The following is a 14999-nucleotide window of genomic DNA, read 5'->3' as shown; positions in this document are numbered from 1 at the left end:
GAGGGATTGAGGGGAGGAGGCGGCAGAGGGAGGGGGCGGAGAGAAGGAGATGCCGGGGAGAGGGAGCGCATTGGGGAAGGAGCCAGGGACGTCGGTGGTCCAGAGGCTGAGGCACAGCCCGAGAGAGACAGGGAGATCTACAGTCGTGCGTGGGAAGGGGACAGAGGGAGGGGAACCTCGGCGCAGCTGGAGAAGGGGGGGGGCAGGAGGCTCGAGAAGGTGCAGTAGCGGAGCGGAGAGGACGCGATCAAGAGCAGAGGAAGACAAGGTGGGGAGGGGAGGAGGAAGAGGAGGAAGGCTCCGCTGCCTCTAGCCACTCGGGAGCAAAAGCCTGAAGGGGGCAGTCACTGGACCCCAGCGGAGCCCAGGGTAAGCGGTCGATCTTCCACCAGGGGGCACTGGAGGTGGGGTTGGGATGTCGCAGGTGGGCTGCTGCAGGACTCCCCTTTCCACCTGGGACCCACCCTGGCCATGGCACGTGGGAGGGCAGAGGGCAGGTAGCATCAGGGGAGAAAGCTTAGGGAGAAGGGGCCCAGAAAGGGGAGGGGCTTTGGCTTCTAGGCTTGGATTTGGGGCAGGAAGGCACCTTTTGGGCTTGTCTGGTTCCCTGATCCCACTCACCTTAGGGGAGACAGAGCTCAAATCCCAGGGAAGGGTACTGGAAGGGAACATCCTAGGGAGAGGGAAGAGCAAATGAGGGGGCTCCTCTCTGGAGGGAAAGGAAAGGGAGAGATTCTCAAGGGCAGGAGTGGAAGGGTGTCTCACCTGAAGAGTAGGGGCCAGGGGCCTTGGGTCAGATGGGAGGAGTCTTTCAGGCTGAGGAGAAGAAGATAGGTCTAGGGATGGGGTCCCATGACCCATGGTCCTGTAGGTGTGAGAATGTGTCAGTGTGTGTGTGTGTGTGTGTGTATGTGTGTGTGTGTGTGTGCAATGGCCAATTGTGTATTTGTGAGTTGTGGGAGAATGACGTCCACACTGTTCACAGAGTGCCATGGCCTAGTCTCTGTGGGCCCAAGTCTGGGCCTGCACGGGTGCACCGGTGTCCTGAAACATGCCAGTGTAACTATGGGCCTCTGGCACTTGGCTATTAGGGTAGTTATCCTGCCTTGGGGCTGGGGTGAGGCAGCCCTGCTCCTTAACCAACCCCAAATGGCCTGGAGAAAGGGATCTGATCTTACGATCCTAGAGGTAGATAGGGAAGGGAGCTGGGAGTCTATTTAGGTCCACACTGTTCACTTTACAGCCAACTGAGGCAGAGATAGGGGAGAATCTGGCCCAAGGTCACACAGATAGTAAGGGGGCAAAATGAAATTCAAACCCACATCCTCTGGTTCCAAGTTCATTGTACTTTTTTCTACCCCACACTGCCTTCTCAGGTGGAGGAAAGAGAAGTTGGGCCAGTCTGAGCCTCTAGGCAAGACCTGTGGATTTAGGACATCTCCCTCCCTCTCCCCTCCGTGGGCTTGGCTCTGGACTCTGAGGTCTCAGGACTTTGGGCCCTTCATCTGTCTGGGCCTCAGTTAACTCCATAAAATGAGGAGGTGGGGTTAGGTGCTCTCACGCATCTTCTCATCCAGATGCCTGAATTGGGAGGGGAGGGGAGATGCTGGATTCCTAGGCTGTGGTGAAAGCCTAGGGCTTGGGAGAGCTGGCTGACTGGAGGGGAAGGGGGAGAATTCTTGAGATCGGGGCTCACTCTCATTTTGCCTTGATCCCATCTTTCCTCTGCGTGTGTGCTGGGCCAGCAGGGATGCTGGGAGCTGGGTGCCTCTCCTAGAGCTCAGCTATTCTAGAGCTCTTGGCTTGGAGATGTGGATGGCTGGGATGGGAGTTGGGGGAGATACACCAAACCTTCTACTCCTCTGGGACATGTGGGGAAAGGGAAACACTGGTTGGACCTGGGGAGGGGATCCGGGCTCCGGAGGGCAGGCCACCGGGGTTTCAGAGAGGGCAGGAGCCTTTAGGGGTACAGTGGGCTTGGGATCAGGCCACGGCTCATCCTTCCCAGGCTCTGGGCCTCCCTCCCACTGACTCATCTGTCCTAGGCCCAGGAATGTGTCTCTCTACTCTCTCGGCAGGGCAGGCCCCTGGGGGCTCTGTCCAACCCATTGTCTCCAAGCTTCAGGCCTGGGGAGGCCTGGGTTTCTTTTCTCTCTCTCTCTCTCTCTCTCTCTCTCTCTCTCTCTCTCTCTCTCTCTCTCTCTCTCTCTCTCTCTCTCTCTCTCTCTCTTCTCTCTCTGCCCCCCTCCCCTGGCTCTGTCCTCCCACCCACTGGGGGAGAAATTCCTCTAAGGCTCCTTCAGGCTCCCAGTTCCCAAAATAACCCTGCGGGGGCAGGGAGGCTGAGGAGCTTGGGAAGCCCTGGGGGGTGGGGAAGGAGGGGCTGTGCTGGGGCTGTGGGAGGCTGCAGGTGCCTTCTGGAGATAGGAGGAGGCCCTGACCCCTCCTGCTGCTGCCTGCTGAACCCAGGAATCCTAGAGCAGTTTTGCTGCTTGAGTCCTTGGTGGATGTGGGCCTCCCTGGTCAGCTCCTCCATCCCTCTTCCCAGTCCCAGCCCCACGGACCCATGGCCCCCCATCCCCCTGCTCCTGTCCCGGAAGCCTCAGTAGGGAACATTTCTCCAGCAGAGGGTTACACAATCCCTGGGTCACAGACTGTTCAGCAGAACTGCCCAAAGGAGGGGGGATCCTGGTCCCCCTCAGCTGGGGAGGGTGAGATAGCAGGGGGTGGCTCCTCTCTTCCCACCCTGTTCCTGTCTGCAGGGAAGCTCTTCCCCAGAGGTAGATGCCTCCTCAGTAATTTTCTCTCTTCTAGGGGTGCAGGGGCCCTGGGTCTGAGCCAAGTGTTCAAGTCTCCCTGGGGACACAGCCAGGACCCTGGGACTTGACATGTCGGGGACACTGGATCTTGAGAAGGGCTGCACTGTGGAGGAGCTGCTGCGGGGCTGCATCGAGGCCTTTGGTGAGTTGGGAGAAATAGGTACCCCAAGGCCTCCATCCCTACCAGCTCCCAATGGCCTCCAAAAACTATACTGGGCCAGGACCCTTGGCTTAGTGGGACTGGGGACAGATGAGTGAGGAGGGCAAGAGGCAGGATTAGTGAGTTTTAGACTTGGAGTCTTAGGGCCGGATCTCAAAACTCATTCTGCCGCTGGCTTGCTGTGTGGCCCTCCTAGGACCATTTCATTTCCCTGGGCCTCAGTTTTTCCATCTTGTCAAGTGAGAGTGTTTGCTGCAATGATCTCCAGAACCCCTCTGACGGTCTATGGTTCTAGGAGGGAAGGGTCCAGAGGTGACTCAGTTCACTGGGGGATCCCCTTTCCCCAGCCGGATTGTTTGGACACTATTTGTGCTCCCGGGGCTCCAGGAAGTCTCTGTCTCTGCTCACGGGGACTGTTTCCGGTTGATGCGGACCGCTTATCTGGGGGGAGACAAGGGGTATCCTCCCTTGCTCCTCTCCCCCCTCGCCCTCAGGAAATGGCCTCTGGATTCCTGACCCCACTGGAACCCAGGCTCTTTCCGCTCCAGCTGGGGCTCTACCTTCCCGCCTCGCATCCCTAACCCTGGAGGCCCTGGGGGTGGGGTGGGGTGGCGGTGGCTGGGTTTGGCCTGCTCAAAGACAGGGTATGGCCACCAAGCCACACCCACGGGGCAAGGTCCCTGGGTCGGATGGGCAGGGCCAGACCGCTCCCCAAGGGTCTCTGAGTGGGGTGGCACTAAGCCAATTCACCACCGTTACTCCCCCTCCCCAGATGACTCCGGGAAGGTGAGGGACCCCCAGCTGGTGCGTATGTTTCTTATGATGCATCCATGGTACATCCCGTCCTCCCAACTGGCTGCTAAGCTACTCAACGTATATCCTTTCCTCGGACCCTGGCCCCCACAACTCCCCCCCGCGGCGGCCCTTTGCGTTTGTCTAGAAACCAGCCTCTCCCTCTGTCCCCAGGGCCGGGTTTCTGGCCTTGCTAGCGGAGGCAGGCAGCGGTGTAGAGGATTGGGAGATCAAGGACCTGGGTTCCATTTCTGGCTTCGCTCAGAGTGGCTCTGGGAAAGTCCCTTCCCTTCAGCTTGACCGGCTTTTCTTCTGTCACACGCATGTAGGAGGACCCGGCCTCTGAGGTTTTCCTCCTCCCCTGTCTCTGACAGTCCATGGACCCGGCCCTGCCGTTGCCCGTCCTAAGGTCCTTTCCAGCCCTGCCGTTCCCCATTCTCTGCTCTAAGGTCCCGACCAGCTCTAAAGCCTAGGATCCCACGATCTCCTCAGATCCCAGGAGTATTGTCCCCATCGTTCCCCTCCATTTAGAGCCTGGGTGTGTTGTCCCTAGCCTGCTTCTTTTCATAGGATGCAGGGATCTTGTCATTCATCCCCAGCCAGTACTTTGTAATAACGAAGCACCTACTATGTACCAGGGATGTGGCTAGGAGTCAGGGAGAGAGAAACAAACTGAAGGACTGCATTCTATTGGTCCTTCTCAGCTCGAAATCCTATGAATCTGCGATTTCTCAGACAACACTCATTTAACCTCTATGGGCCTCGGTTTCCTCACCTGTAAAATAAGGGGTTGGACTAGATAGCTTCTGAAATTCCTTCCTATTAGCTATGATCCCGTGAACTCAGGAGTCCTGTCCCCAGCCTTCCCCTCCTGTACCTCCGTTTTCCTTGACCTCCCCCTTCACCTACCAACAATCCCGGAAGGACAATTCCAACTCCCTGCAAGTGAAGACCTGCCACCTGGTCCGGTGAGTGCCACCCCGGGGGCCTCTCCTCCAGACGGCTCCTAGGTTTCCCATCCCATGCGGCCCAATGTACTGGCGAGTGCCGGAGCACATTTGAAGACTACAACTCCCATCAATCCCTGCGACACCCGCCACCCAGGCTAATGGCCCCTTTGGCTTGAGGATGACGGGAACTGTAGTTCTCTGAGGTCTCGCTGGAGGGAGCGGATCAGACGGGTCGCCCAGGACCTACCTGGGAGGGGAGGGGACGGTCAAGATCACCCTGCTTTGTTCCAGGTACTGGATCTCGGCCTTTCCCGCCGAGTTTGACTTGAACCCAGAGCTGGCAGAGCAGATCAAAGAGTTGAAGTCTCTGCTGGACCGAGAGGGGAACCGACGGCACAGCAGCCTTATTGACATCGAGAGCGTGTATGTGTGCTGGGTCTAGGCACAAGCCGCTGGGATGTTGGGGGGGCGAGGTGGAGTCTGGATGCCGACAGCCTGCCTCTGCTCACTGCCTCTCAGCCCCACGTACAAATGGAAGCGCCAGGTGACCCAGCGGAACCCAGTGGCTCAGAAGAAAACGGAAGATGTCACTGCTGTTTGACCATTTGGAGCCGCTGGAGCTGGCCGAGCATCTCACCTACCTGGAGTATCGCTCTTTCCGCAAGATCCTGGTGCGGGCCGGGATCCGGGCCTGGGACGGGGCCGGGGCGGGGGAAGAGGGGACCTGGCACCCAGACAGCAGTAAGGAGGGGGTGGGTCAGAGGGCTGCGGCTGAGGGGTCAGAGTAACAGGGGCGGAAGTCACAGAAGATAGGGTTAGTGTGGGGGTGGGGGATGCCTGCAGCAGGACCGGGTGGATAGCAAGAGTGGACCCCGCACCAGCTTAATGGCCCTCATGTGGCTGGGCCTCGGAAGGAAGGCGCAGAAGTGGGGGTGGGGGGAGGCCAGGCCTGATGGGAGAACTCAGCCCTGCTCCGTCGTCATTCTCCAGTTCCAGGACTACCATAGCTTTGTGACCCATGGTTGTACAGTGGACAACCCCATCCTGGAACGCTTCATCTCCCTCTTCAATAGCGTCTCCCAGTGGGTGCAGCTCATGGTGCTGAGCAAGCCCACAGCCCCCCAGAGGGCCCAGGTCATCACCCACTTCATCCACGTGGCTGAGGTGCTGACCCACATCCTCCTGCCCACTCTCTATTTCCCTTCCCTGGATTTCCTACTCTCCCAATCCCCACCCCTACCCCTGAGCCCCTTGGGCTGACAAATAAACCTCTGGGAAGGGTGTCAGGGTTTGGGGGAGAGCCATCAGCTCTGCCCCACCCCCATCCCCTTAGAATCCCTCCCATTCCCTCTACTGAGTGAGTTTGGAGGGTCCCCTGGATCATGCTTATGGCTCACTCTCCACCTCTCTTCTGTGTGCTGCCTTTTCCCATTCTTCCTTCTATCTGCCTTTCTGCCTCCTTTTGTCTTTTTATGTCCATGAATCCTTGTAATCTATTGATGTACCCTTCTGTTTATTCCACCATCCCTTTGTCTTTCTATTTGTGGGTCCGTCTGTCCCTCCTTCTGTTTGTCCATCCACTTATCCATCCATTGATGTATTTAATTGTCTGTTCCATCTGCCTATTTATCTATGTGTTCTGCCCATCTCTGTCCATCCATCTGTCTCTCCATCTCTCCATCTGGCCATCTGTCCTTTTGCCTGTCTGCCTGTCTGTCTTTCTGGCCTTTTGTCCACCCATCCTCCGGTCTTTCTGTCTCAATCTTCCTTCTGGCCTTCCTGCCTCCTGGTCGTCTGGCCTCTCTCTCTGCCTCTCCTCTGCTCACCCCATCCTGGCCTGGGGCCAACAGAAGCTGCTCCAGCTGCAGAACTTCAACACACTCATGGCTGTGGTCGGGGGCCTGAGCCACAGCTCCATCTCCCGACTCAAGGAGACACACAGTCATGTCAGCCCAGACAGTGTCAAGGTATGGCCTGGGGGAGGGGGAGGAGCAAGACGTGGGGAGACGGGTGGGAAGAGTCTTATCTGACTCCCGCCTCTGACGGGGAGGGGGAGACGGGGGGGGGCGGGGGGGCTTTGACCCTCGCTCCAAGCCCAGCTTTGGAGAATGTTTGAGGGCAGACAGAAGGTGCAGCCTGGCTCTGAGTCCTTGACCCCTGAACAGACTGATTGTGCTGGTAATGAGCAGGTGTCTGGGGCCTGAGTCTTTAGGTGCTGTGACTCCTGGCCCTTGATCCCCCCCAGCTCTGGGAAGGCCTGACAGAGCTGGTAACAGCCACCGGGAACTACAGTAATTATCGTCGCCGGCTGGCAGCCTGCGTGGGCTTCCGATTCCCCATTCTGGGCGTGCACCTCAAGGACCTGGTGGCCATACAGCTGGCCCTTCCTGACTGGCTGGATGCGGCTCACACTCGGCTCAATGGGGCCAAGATGCGCCAACTCTTTGCCATCCTGGAGGAGCTGGCCATGGTGACCAGCCTTCGACCACCCATACAAGCCAACCCAGACCTAGTGAGCCTGCTCACGGTGAGTGCCTGCTGGGCCCTGTGCTTCGGGTAGGCCGTTAGGTGCAGAGCTCAGGGGGTTCGCTCTGGGCTGGCTTCTGAGCTACACTCGCCACTGGACTGAGCTGGACCCTGTTCCGGATTGGGCTGAGGGCCACAGCCGGTCCCAGGAATGTGACTGCTCTAATGCTTTCCAGGTGTCTCTGGATCAGTACCAGACCGAAGATGAGTTGTACCAGCTGTCCCTGCAGAGAGAGCCACGTTCAAAGTCCTTGGTGAGCCAGGCCCCGATCCTGCAGCACTGACCCTCCCTCACCTCCTTCCTACCCTGTCCCTCCTGGACCCTCAGCTCTCTGCCATTACCCTTGGAGTAGCCCTCGACCCTGTTTCCCCTCACCTTTAACCTGAGCTGGGGGGGCTAACTGGCTCAGGCCTTGACTGTTCCTGCAGCCAACTAGCCCGACAACCTGTACTCCGCCCCCACGGCCCCCTGTCCTGGAGGAGTGGACTGCAGCTGCCAAGCCCAAACTGGACCAAGCAGTGGTGGTGGAGCACATTGAGAAGATGGTGGAGGTGAGGCCCAGCCCCAACCTGAATCCCTGGAGCCCCACCCTAGGTGTCCAGTCAAGAAGCAGGATGTTTAGGCTGGGAAGGAAAGACTCAGGGGAGCAGCTTAGCTGTCCTAAAGGAGACTCTGAAGGGTTCTTTGGCCGAAGAGGAGGGCTTCAATTTATTCTGCTTGGACCCCCAGGGCAGAGCTCGGAGCTGTGGGAGAAGTTGCAGAAAGGCAAATTTCTTTCTTTCTTTTATTTTTTCCAATGAACAAGAATCTATTTTCTCTTCCTCCCACCTCCCCCAACCACCCTACCCCCGCCTTGGGAAAAAAAGAAAAACAAAGCCCTTGTATGAAATATGCATAATCAAGCATAACAAATTCCTGAATTGGCCATGTCCAAAAAAGATCTTCAGTCTGCATCCTGAGCGCATCACCCAAGAGGCAAATTTAGACCCCAGAAGGAAAAGCTTCCAGATAATTAGAACTGTCCAAAAGGCTGCCTCCTGGAGGCAGTGGGTTCTCGCATTCCTAGGAGTCTGCAAACAGTAACTGGATGGATGAGTTGTTGGGGATATTTTAGAGGAGATATTGACTTGGGTCCTTTCCAGCTAGCTCTGAGCTTCTGTGACGCTGAGAGTGGCCCCTTGAAAGACAGGACCCAACATCCCCTCCCAGCCCCAGGGAGAGCAGGGACAGGACGCATACCCAGCATCCTCTCCCACATTGATCTATCTGGGCTCTACCTTGGCTTGAAAGTCCTGCCTTTAAGGTCGAGGGGGCTGTGGGGGCCTGGGGGGAGGACATTGGGCCCCCTCACACTAGCCTAGGTGGCTGAATCTCAAGGGAGGTTAGAGGGCCAGAATACGGGAGTCGGGTTGGAAGGAGGAGGTTGTGTCTGACCCTATCCTCTATGTCTCCCTGGGCACCCATCAGTCTGTGTTCCGGAACTTTGATGTGGATGGGGATGGCCACATCTCCCAGGAGGAATTCCAAATCATTCGAGGGAATTTCCCTTACCTCATCGCCTTCGGGGACCTCGACCAGAACCAGTGAGGCTGGGGCTGGGGCTGGAGAGGGGGCTGGAAGGCAGCTTTAGTCTCAGCCTTGCTGAGCTTTGGTCTTCTCACACCTGTGAAATGGGGACAACTCTTGCTCCGTGTGTTACTCATAGGGTTGAGGGGAGGATGAAGAGTGAGCAATGGTACATGAAGCAATCATTTCCAGGGAGTTCGGAGCCCCTACTTTGATGGGAATGTAATAGGCTCCAGACTGAGCTGATCCTTCCTAACCTGGACTAGCGAGGGAGGTGGAGGAACCAGGCTGAATTAGCTGTGGAATATCATTAGACATCTCCTTGTTCCCGGAGCTAGCAGCCAACAAAGTGTTGGCAAAAGGTCTTCTTGTAGGCCTGCTTTAATGATGGGATAAGAATGGTCCGTAATTAGCAGCAGTCCTCTGCCTACTAAAATCCTTGAGAACCAGTTTGTCCTCTTAAGTAGGTTAAACATGTCCCTTGTATTAGCATTCAGAGGATCGGATTGTGAAACAAACCCTTTTGTCTGAGGGGGGCAAAGGGAAACCCAACATTCCCAAGTTCTGAATTTGGCGTTGGGGGAGAAGGAGGGGAACGGGTCTTTTTAGTGGCGATGTCTGCCCTTGGGGTGGAGGGTTTAGCTCTGACTCTGCCTGCTTCTCTGCTGCAGGGATGGCTGTATCAGCCGGGAGGAGATGGTCTCCTATTTCCTGCGATCCAGTTCTGTGCTGGGGGGCCGCATGGGCTTTGTCCACAACTTCCAGGAGAGTAGCTCCCTGAGGCCAGTTGCCTGCAGGCACTGCAAGGCCCTGGTGAGCCCCCTCCTCTTCCCTGCTCCCTCCTGGCCTTAGCTCCCTCCTCAGTTCCTAGTTCGGCCCACCCAGACCTCAGAAGTGAGTCAAGATGCAGCAGGTGAAGGAGACTGTGGACCTACCTGGGGATGCCAGTGGATATGTGAAGGGCTGTCCTGTGGAGGGGGGATTAACCTTGTGTTTGGCCCCACAGGCAGACTTCGGAGCGGGGGGAATGGGTGGGGCGGGATGCGAAAAAGGCAAATGCAGGCTTGATGTCCAGAAGACTTCCTGATTGTTGGAATTGTCCCATAGTTGAGAAGGTTCCCTGTCATTGGAAACCCTCAAGTGTCAGGGACTCGATGGTGGGGTGCAGGGTGGTTTCTGGGGATAGAAGAGAGCAGCAGAGAGAATCCGGGCTGGTGTCTGGCTAAGGACTTTGACCTTCCATTTCAGATCCTGGGCATCTACAAACAAGGACTGAAGTGCCGAGGTGAGGGGAGGCCTGGGGGGAGGGTGTCCACTGGGGAGGACCTGAGTTGTGGGTGGAGGGACAGTTGTCCGAGAGGCTGAGGATGTGGGGGAGGGGCGCAGACGGGACCTCTGGGGGCATTGAACCTGGCCTCTGTGCCCTCTCCCCAACCCCGAGTCCAGCTTGTGGAGTGAGCTGCCACAAACAGTGCCGGGATCGCTTGTCAGTGGAGTGCCGGCGCCGGGCCCAGAGCATGAGCGTGGAAGGCCCACCTGCGCCCTCGCCCACACATGCTCCCCTTCGAGCCTTTAGCTTTTCTCTGCCTCGACCCGGCAGGCGAGGATCCCGGCCACCAGGTAGGAGGGGGCCCTGATTTTATCTGGGTCTTGGGTGTCCGAGGAAGCATGAATTTCTCTAGCAATCAGGGTCATCAGGTCAGGACTTATATTTTGTCTGGGAGGTGTTTTTCAGTAGAGCAAGGAGCTCTTATTTTGGTGGGGAAATGCATGAGGAAAAGACCTGCTTCTGATGGTAGCCACCTACCATGCTTTGTGATGGGAGAGTTCAAGGGTCTATCTGGAAGGGAGGGAGGGATGGAAGACTCAAGGTACAGGGGGTGTGGGGGGGGGACAGAATGGGGCAGAGCTCTTAATTTGTAAGGGGACAAGGAAGTAGAAGTTGGTTGGTAGGAGCCACTAGCCCGTGCATCCCTAAGCTCTAGAGGGAAGTGCCTGTCCCTCTCTGATAAGACTCCTGGCCTCTGATACCCCACTGTCCCCAGACTGGGCCCCATCCTGTTTGTTTTAGTGATGGGAAGGATCTGGAAAGCCTCTCAGTGGGCAAGGGGGAGGTACCTCCATGTCAGTGAGACCAGGGCATCCTTGACTGTCCTCTTTCCTCCCTGGGCACTACCCTCAGCTCCAGAGATCCAAGAAGAGGGGGTTCAATCTGTGGAAGATGGCGTGTTTGACATCCACTTATAACAGGTGTGACCTGAGACCCTCCTTCTAGGGGAGTCCTTTGGGGACAGGGGCAGAGGATGGCAGTGAGGGGAGACTACAACTCTCCTGGGGAGGTGGGATTCCCAGAATCACAGGCTGTCAGTGGGGAAGGACTTCAGAGACCAGTTGTCTCCCCCCTGCCCCCCAAGGGGCCATCCCGGCTTTGCTTGGGAGCCTCAGGTGAGAAGGAGTGCCTTCCTTCCCAGGGCAACCCATCCCGCTGCTTGAAGCCCCCACTTACCTGTTTGCAGGTCTCCTCTGACTTCTCTTTTTTGCAGCGGCTGTGTCTGGGGCATGGACCTAGCCCTGCTACTGAAGGGACGCAGAGCAGACCAGAGCCATGGACCTACCTGGGAGAGCTGAGGCTGCAGCCAGGGCTGCTGTGGGGGGGAGCTGAAGGTGGGGCAGAAGGGCATGGGGCCACAGGGAGCAGAGGGACTTCGGTTCTCCCAGGCTGTACAAACTCTTGTGAATATTTGTATTTTCCAAATGGAATTAAAAAAAAAGGCTGATTGGATCGGGCATTTTACAACTTAAGGTCTTGGGCTTCTAAAACTGGAAACCTGCAGCATCTTAGAACCTTTGACTCACAGCTCCATAGACGCTTAGAACCTGCACCATCTGAGAACCTTGCAGCCAGAGAACCCTTGGTAGCATCTCAGAATGAGAAAGAAGGAAAGCTTAGGAGCTATCCAGACCAGCTTCCCGCTCACTGCAGGAATTCCCTCGACAGTGTCCCAGACAGCAGGGGCCACCCAGCCACATCCAGGGAGACGGAGCTCACTAGAGGAAACCTGGGGGGGGGGGAGAACGTGGGAGGCTTGGGCTCACGCCCTTGTAGTCTGATCAAGTGCTGTCTCGGGGGCCTTGGGGCTGGGGGTGGCACAGACCCCTCCAGGGTTTCCAGTTCTCTGGTTCTCCCTGCCTTGTACGGACACACACCCACCCACCCACCTCAAAGCTCCCTGGCCTTCATCTCCCAATGACGACCCAAGCGTCCTGTCCCCTGCCCTACAAGCCAGATAGAGAAGAATGATTTCTAGAGGAAATGGGTATCGATCCAGGGCTCCTTGCCTCCGGCTGGCCCCTGCCTCCCCCCTGGCTGCCCCGGGCAAAGATCCCAAAGGCTCAAGGTCTGGGATGTGAGGGTGCCTGGTAGAACCCTAGGGATGGGGCCCTTTGGTGGGGAGCTCACAATGGGCACAGGGTTGGAAGGGTGCTTCAGAACCTAGGCTGCTTCTCAATGGAAGAGGGGGGAATGTCCTTTGGGGGCTCCCTCCCTCCCTTGTAGACCAGTATTCCCCTTTCCCCAGCCCCTGGGATGTGCTTCTGGGAGGCGAGGCTCCTCTCCCAGGCTGCACCTGCAGATGTGGCAGGATTCTTCCTAAGTAGGGGGGTCATGGGGGAGGACCCCAAACAACACCCCCACATGACTTTCTAAGATGGGGGCAGAGGAAGTTCATTCTCTGAATAAGCCCTGTCTTTGGCTTTCTCCTCAGACACCCCAACCTTGGCTCTGCCCCTACTCTCCCTGTCTGCTCTGCATTGGCCCCCCCCCAGCTCTCCCCTCCCCCTCTCCCGGCTGTAATATCCGTTTCACGACTTGGGGGCCGAGTTGCTATAACAACAGACGGTGATTGTGTTGTGAAGCCTTCCCGCTCCTGCTCCCCCTCTCCTGGCAGCTCTCCCTCTCTGCCTCTTTCCCCCAGCCTGAGCTAACTGCTTCCCTTTCCCATTGGGACCCTTAGCTCCCCTTCTTGCAGACCCCTCAACATCCCTCCCCCGGGCTCTCCACCCTACCTACGTGTATGTGTAGGGGCCTGGACTTTGGGAACTGTCTGAAGTGTCCAGTTATTTCAAGGGTGGGTGCCATGGTGACCCCCTCCCTTCAGTAACCTTGGGCGGGTCCAGGCCTGGGGTCCTAGAGGACAGGGGCAGGGGAAGGCAGGCTTCTGGGTCTGTGGGGGCAGGCAGAAGGGATGAAGGAGGGGCTGCAGCTCCGACCTTTCCTGCCCTTGATGGTTAAGATCAGCTCCTGGAGATGGGGGTGGGTGGTGGGGAAGGACAGTGGAGGAGGACGTGGATGGCCACAGAGACAAGGAGAGGAGAGACAAATGAAAGAGGACGGGGGAGGGGGAGGCCAAGGTTGAGAGGAAGGAGAGAGCCTGGCCTCAGCCCCTCTTCTCACATCTTCTTCCAGGGCTCAGCCGGGCCGAGCTAGCCAGCTGATCCTTGCCCAGAGTCAGGGTTCTCCAGTGTGTGTGTGTGTGTGTGTGTGAATGTTTGTTGGGAGGAGGAGATTAGGGGAGACAGGGAATTGAGGGAACCTTCAGAACCTCAGAAGGGATTGTAGTATGTGGGGACTAAGGAAGTGTGGGGTGCAGGGGCCAGGGCCTGTAGAAGGGGGGACTTTCACAAGGCCTGCCACTTGCTCTCTCAGCCCCCCTGACTCAGCATTCTTACTGTCGAGCTCCCCTCAGGCTGGTCCTTGGGAAGGGGAGGGCTCTCCCCAAGGTCATGGTCTGCTCAGAGCCTGGGAAAGGGCCTAAAGAAAAACACCTTGACTTGGTAGTGCAGCACCCACAGGGGAATGAATAGGATAGGGATGGAATGGGGTGCTTGGAATCACCCCCTACTAAGTTCCAGGTCAGGCATTACACTGGCCTCTGGGTTTGTGTTAGAGGGAGGTCTGGGTGAACCCTTCTCCCTTTGCCCACTCTGAAGAATGGAGAACCAACCGGCTGAGGCTAAATGAGTCCTTGGGACCCTGAGGAGAAATCAATGCAAACCCTCTCCCTGTGCTCAGACTGACATGGTCACAGTGTCCCATGCACTGGGCCTGGCCCATGAAAGCCCTCAGTGGGGTGCTGAGTGAATGAAACTGTGCCACATCACTGCAGCTACAAAACACACACACACACACACACACACACACATCTACACACGTTGGTATAGACAGACACACACCAATGCAGACACTCTGATGCAGATACACGGATGCAGATTCCCACCCCCTCCCCAAACTTCCCTCCCTCCCTCCCCTCCAGCAGAAAGATGCAGAGCAGACGGACAGACAGACAGACACATAGAGCCGCTGCCCATCTTGGCCCCTGACTGCAGGGACTGGGGGAGAAGGAGGCAGGAGGAAGATACTTCCCTCCCATTCTTCCTGGACCCCCCTCCCATTTCCCCTCCTGGGCCTGTTTGGGGAATCCCAGCTCGTGAACAGAGGATTTCTTGGCCAGGGAGGGAGAAGAAAGCTCCAGATACTTCCCAGGCCGTCTCCTCCTACTCTGACTCGGGGACTCTGAGCCTGGCTTGCCACGACCCCCACCCCAGGGGCTGCTCCACAGCACCTCCTCTTTCTCCCTAGGCAGAAAGAGAAGAAAGGCCTTTCAAGCCCAATTCAGAAAGGCCTTCCTGAGTGTGTGTTTAGGAGAACCAGGGATGCAGGTGGGACAATGTAGTCCACTTAGGGGCTGCCATGGTCCCTATCCTCACTCCTGCAGCCAGATCTGGGGTCCCTGTCATGCTCTGCAGCAGCAAGCCTGGAATATGGGGGCCGGCCAGAGTGTGGGGGTGGTGCTCCCTGCCCTAGCCTCCGCCTTCACCCCAACCCCTCGTTGGGGGTCTGGAGCCTCTGGCTTCCCCCGGAGAGGCGGGGGGGGGGGCACAGTCGCTTCGACGCCACCTCCACATGCGCCACTTCTTCGGGCTAGGGGTCCCTGGAGGGGACCAAGGGGCAAGAGGTCAGGGAGGGGCTGGGGGCCAGGACATCTGGGTTCCAGTACCAGGCGCTGGGGCCAAATGCCTCCCCCATCCTGGTTTACGAAGGGGAGGCAGCAGGGAGTGCCTTTCCCGGGTGCCAGGACGCCTGACACCGAAGCGCGGGGAGCTCGGAGCCCAGGACGCCTGGCTTC

General features: G+C 57.6%; 1 protein-coding gene across 1 annotated transcript; it reads left to right on the top strand.

Moving 5' to 3' along the window:
* Positions 1-390: 390 nt before the first annotated feature.
* Positions 391-11596, top strand: RASGRP2 (RAS guanyl releasing protein 2). Its single transcript, XM_078148624.1, is given in 18 exon segments — positions 391-1541; positions 2815-2961; positions 3752-3854; positions 4677-4739; positions 5013-5144; positions 5241-5295; positions 5297-5392; positions 5712-5885; positions 6572-6688; positions 6967-7248; positions 7424-7501; positions 7677-7799; positions 8716-8831; positions 9486-9627; positions 10063-10099; positions 10261-10434; positions 10997-11064; positions 11358-11596. Coding segments are annotated over 16 exon segments (1830 nt in total). The 5' UTR covers positions 391-1541; positions 2815-2888; the 3' UTR covers positions 11062-11064; positions 11358-11596.
* The last annotated feature ends 3403 nt before the right edge of the window (positions 11597-14999 follow it).

Source organism: Phascolarctos cinereus, unplaced genomic scaffold (assembly GCF_003287225.1).
Source record: "Phascolarctos cinereus isolate Bilbo 61053 unplaced genomic scaffold, phaCin_HiC Scaffold_9;HRSCAF=440, whole genome shotgun sequence".
Taxonomy (NCBI): Eukaryota; Metazoa; Chordata; class Mammalia; order Diprotodontia; family Phascolarctidae; genus Phascolarctos; species Phascolarctos cinereus.
This window is presented reverse-complemented; position numbering and strand designations above follow the sequence as displayed.